At 31.7% G+C, this 5337-nt stretch overlaps 1 protein-coding gene across 1 annotated transcript; it reads left to right on the forward strand.

The window, feature by feature from the left end:
• Positions 1-477: 477 nt before the first annotated feature.
• On the forward strand, positions 478-4579 carry LOC145617951 (UPF0481 protein At3g47200-like). Its single transcript, XM_081672722.1, has 2 exons — positions 478-1275; positions 3764-4579. Exons 1-2 carry the CDS (start codon positions 547-549, stop codon positions 4418-4420), a joined length of 1386 nt encoding a protein of 461 aa, XP_081528848.1. The 5' UTR covers positions 478-546; the 3' UTR covers positions 4421-4579.
• The last annotated feature ends 758 nt before the right edge of the window (positions 4580-5337 follow it).

Raw genomic sequence — 5337 nt, forward strand, 5'->3', positions numbered from 1 at the left:
GAACCTTCTAGAAACCTCTAGCAAGTTATAATTAATCCTAATAATTTTAGGAATAATAATTAACATTGGGCCCTCCTCTAGATCATTGGGCCGTATGTAAATAATTAACCGGGCCCAGTTTAGTATTTTGGCCATAACTTCCTCAATATTCATCGGAATTGGGCTTATAATATATCGTTGAAAAGGTCTCTTCGAGCCCCATCCAACTAAACTATTATTGGACCTTAATTTGGACCAAACTAAACTGGTTTGACTATTTTTAAATAAATAGAGTTATTTTCGAAAACAGAGAGAAGAGAATTTTAAATAAAACTAAACCGCAACACTTGACTTTTCAACACTTTCACCTCATTCGATTATGGTTCGACGTGAAAGGCATTCGTCACTGGGTTTGGTTTTGGGGAGACACAAATGGGTGTCTACAGTACCCATAAAAACAGATAATTCCTAAGTATAGATAACCAAAACAGAGCACCCTCTTTATCTTCTTCAGTCAAACCACCTATTTAAGTTTCTTCCACGAACCTTACTTCACAATAATACTCCATGGCGAGCAACTCACCATCCCCGAACCAAACTCAAACCGGCCACCGTGACGACGGCGACCAAGACCAGCATGCCATCAACATGGTCACAATCGACAACTTCCGCTTAGCCTTGATCAATCAAAAAATCAACACACCACCAAAAATCCTAAGCAAGGCGGCGGGTCGAGCCACATGTTCAATCTTCAAAGTCCCTAAGAGCTTCAACGACGTAAATGGCAAGCTCTATCAACCACAAATCATCTCAATAGGTCCATTCCATCATAACCAACCTCATTTACAAATGATGGAGGAACACAAGTACCATTACCTTGGTCAACTCCTCGCTCGAGTCACCCACCTCACCCTCCAAGACCTCTTCAATGCGGTCGCCCCACTCGGGGCGTCCGCACGCGAATGCTACTCGGAAGATATACCACTTGAGGATCAACACTTCCTTGAGATGTTAGTAGTTGATGGTTGTTTTATCATTGAGTTGTTTAGGAAGGTTGCGAAATTGGCGTTGTTTGAAGACGATGATCCTATTGCTTCTATGTCTTGGATATTTCCGGCGCTTTTGAGGGATTTGCATAGGTTGGAAAATCAAATTCCATTCTTTGTGTTGCAATGTTTGTATGATTTAACTAGTGGTGATAGAGAGAGTTATGGTGAATTTACTCTTGCTACGCTTTCTTTGAGCTTCTTCAATTTTACTATTCAACGGCCGGATGAAATTATATGGAAGTACAAGGTTAGTTTTTCTTTGTTTTTAGCTACTGTTAATATATCTCGTGCATTTAGCACAAGTAAAGTACATTCTAAGTTTGAGCTTGGTAAAATAACGCACAAACTAATCTCGTGCATTTGGCATCAATACATTCAAACTTTGAGGTAAAATAACGCACAGACTAATCTCGTGCATTTACATCAAAACTTTGAGGTAAAATAACGCACAGACTAATGTCGTGCATTTAGCATCAATACATTCTAACTTTGAGGTAAAATATAGCACAGACTAATTTCTTTGTTTAAAATACAAAAAGTAAAAACATAAATACTAAAAAATAATGAACGAGTGGTTTGTCTTTGTTTAAGATTTCAAAAGTTAAAATTATAGATTAAGTATTAACAGATAATGAACGAGTGATTTTGTCTTATATTAGGATATATCGTCATGTTCATATGTTACAGTTAGCTCTTGTGAGTTGTGGCTGTGTATATCAAGCTTTTTTTTTTTTTTTTTTTTTTTTTTTTTTTTTTTTTTTTTGGTTTGATAGACAAGCTCTTATTCTTAATTAAAAGGGGTATGATTAGGAGAGATCAAAAATGAATTAAATATATTAATGAATCTTATTGGAAAAAATGGTTTCTATTGATTTCTAGAATCATAATATGTGACATAAAAAAACGATAAAATAAAAAATAAAATATTTTTAGCTAATTAGTTTATGACAGATTGACAGGAAGATAAACTTTGTGGTACGTACTACGCATAATTAATAAACAAAAGTGACAGTGCTTTAATTATGGGTCCATACATGGAAAATTGAGGGTAACCTTTATTATTTAAAAGAAAATAAAAAATAAATAAAATTAAAATTAAAATTAAAAAAAACAACCAATGAAATGAAAAAATGATTGTGGCATGCACAGCTTGTAAGCATGTTACATCTTATCTACAAAAATGGACTAAATTATTAAGATATAAATATGCAAATCAAGTTTTAATCTAATTATAAACTCCTAATTACAACTTTACAAGTAGTGATTTTGAGACCACATGTTCAAATTAAAACAATTGTACTTTAAAATCAAAATTAAAAAAAATAAAATAAAATAAAGCAATGATTGGACTCATTAGAGTTGTGAACATTGAAATCACTTCTATATAATTGTATATGATAAATTATTACAGGAATTTTATATATTACCTCCAATTTTTTTAGTTGAAACTTTGGAATATTTTATACGTAGTAGCTTTTAAATAATACCTCAAAGTTATAACTAAAATTAATCGGGGTAGTATTTATTAAGTGGGAAGAGTTCATTGGACACTTGAGCTTTTAATTTGGCGTCACATACATTTCCTTTTATTATGACAAATGCAAGAAAGATTAACGAAAATTATCAAACACGAATACATATATATGTTACAGTATTTACTAATTATGAGCTGAATAAATCTGCTAACGGGTTATGAAAAAGTGAGTTTTTTTAATTGATGTTGAGTATAGCTCAAATTACGATATAATTGGTTTGGTTAAAATCTAGAGAGTTTATTATAGTCCCCCTCCATTCTTTTGAGAAAGAAAAAGTTACAAGTGCTAATCATAGATTCATAGGTCAAGTAGCTATAATCATACTTAGGCCCCGTTCTCTTCACCTTAATTTTGCTGAACTGAAATTATTTTTACTGAATTGAAATTATTTTTGCTGAACTTAAATTATTTTTACTGAACTTAAATTAATTTTGCTGAACTGAAATTATTTTTGCTGAATTGAAATTATTTTTTACTGATATTCTATTATAATTCTTCTTTAAGAAAACTGAATTTTACTGAACTGAAATTATTTTTACTGAACTGAAATTATTTTTACCGAACTAAAATTGATTTTACTGAACTGAATTTATTTTTACTGAACTGAAATTATTTTTACTTAATATTATTTTTTTAAGGTGAAGAGAACAAGGTCTTAGAGGTGACAAAATTGTAGTTCCTACACTAATTAGGAGTCGTAATCGCGATTACGGGCAGGTTTAGAGATAATGGGCTTGATTATAATAAGCTTGATCTATAAGATGGGTATATTCGTCATTCTCCAATAATTGGGCTTAAGACCTGAGTTAAGCCCAAACAAATTCTAATTAATATTTTTTTATTAAATGGAAGAATGCTAAACCCTAAAGTAATTTTTTGTAAAACTTATTATCCTGTTATTATTATTTTTATGTTAAATTTTGAACATATTAATTTAATTCAATTTACTTTAATTGGGACAAAATTTATTCATTTCTAATCTTAAAACTGTAAGATTTTACTTGTATTTCTATTTAACCTTGTCTCCAAAACATTTGTTGTTTTGTACCTACCATAGATCTTTCCTGTATTATTAGAAATGGAAACTCAACTAATGAATTCTAAGCTTACATATTACATGTATGCAACATTAATTATCAAGACAATTGTTCATGTCACCAAAACATAACACGATATTTTTATGTTTTGTGTGTATGCTAGGATTTAAAACCCAAACATTTATTAGATCTCTTGCGCTCTAGCTTCATCACCCCAGAATTAGACCCAGAAGATCCTTCAAAAGAAAACACAGCTCCTTCACATGTGATTCATTCAGTTTCAAAGCTCCGACAAGCCGGTATCCATCTTAGGCCCGGAAAATCAGAGACTTTCCTAGCAGTCAAGTTTAAACGAGGTGTGATCGAAATGCCAAGGGTGACCTTCGACGATTTTCTAAGCTCATTGTTAGCAAATTGCGTATCATACGAGCAATGTCACAATGGTCACTCCACGTACTTCACTACATACGCAACGTTTGTAGATTGCCTTGTTAACTCGGCTAAGGACGTGGAGTACCTTTGTGACAAGAACATTCTTGAAAATTATTTTGGGACTGAGGCTGAAATTGCTACATTTATCAACAATTTAGGCAAGGAAGTAGCATTCGATATCGACCAATGTTACTTAGCCAAGTTGTTTGATGATGTTAATATGTATCATCAAAATGATTGGCATGTTTATTGGGCTACATTGAAATATACGTATTTCAACACACCTTGGTCCTTCATATCGGTGGTTGCTGCCTTTGTTTTATTAGTTTTGACAATTTTACAAACACTTTACACTGTTTATCCATACTACAAACCAAGTAATAACTAGATTAATTAGTAGGAGTAGTACACTAATATGTAGTACTTGTATTATTTAGTCCTGGTTTAATGGACACTAGTACTTGTATTATTTGTTTTCGAATTATTGTTTCATTTGTATACGATTTTTTTTGACATTCAATAAGATCATCTATGAGGCAAAAGCTCAAGATCGTACATGTAACGTTGATTCGTGGAGCAGATTATTTGTTTACCCTTTATCTTTTAGTAAACATAATTCAGGATTTGGCAATTCTTTTTATACTCTATGTGACTCGATGTTTAAAAAATTAAAACGTATACATTATCAAGCGCGTTTGAAAAGAAGTATCATATGAATAAATTGCATTGTTTTAAATCATAGAATAAGTATAATCATATGGAAAAATATGATAAGCTAGCATGAGACGTTTTAAATTTCAAAAATTTACTCGAAATAGTCTTGAATTTACGCTTATTACTTGACAATTACAATTGTATAATATTCAAAGACAAGCTTGGAAAAGGAAGCTAGCAGCTTCATACAAATTTGAGACCTCGTTAATTTTTGATGACATTAGCAAATATTCTTGAGACGTTTTAAAGTATTGGTCAATTGGAAAGCCTTACACAGAGGCCCAAGTTTATAAACAAGTGACAAGCCCAATTTTCAGGAGTGACATACAAAAGCCTATGTGAATAAAATGAACCAAATTATCAAATGCTTAAATATCAGTTTATCTAAATATCAGTTTATCTAAACTTACGTGATTTGTTAAACTTTTTTAATTCTTGTTGAGAATACCTTGGATCAGGCCCAAGCCCAACAAACAAATACAGTTCAGCTCACGTGATTAGTTAAGTCAGTATAGAGTTTGTTAGTTAGTTGTAACAAACTTTCTCTTTATTTTTCTTCTGACATATAGTTGGCTATATATATGCCATTTA

The sequence above is a fragment of the Chenopodium album genome, chromosome 26 (genome assembly GCF_948465745.1).
Source record: "Chenopodium album chromosome 26, dcCheAlbu1.1, whole genome shotgun sequence".
NCBI lineage: Eukaryota > Viridiplantae > Streptophyta > Magnoliopsida > Caryophyllales > Amaranthaceae > Chenopodium > Chenopodium album.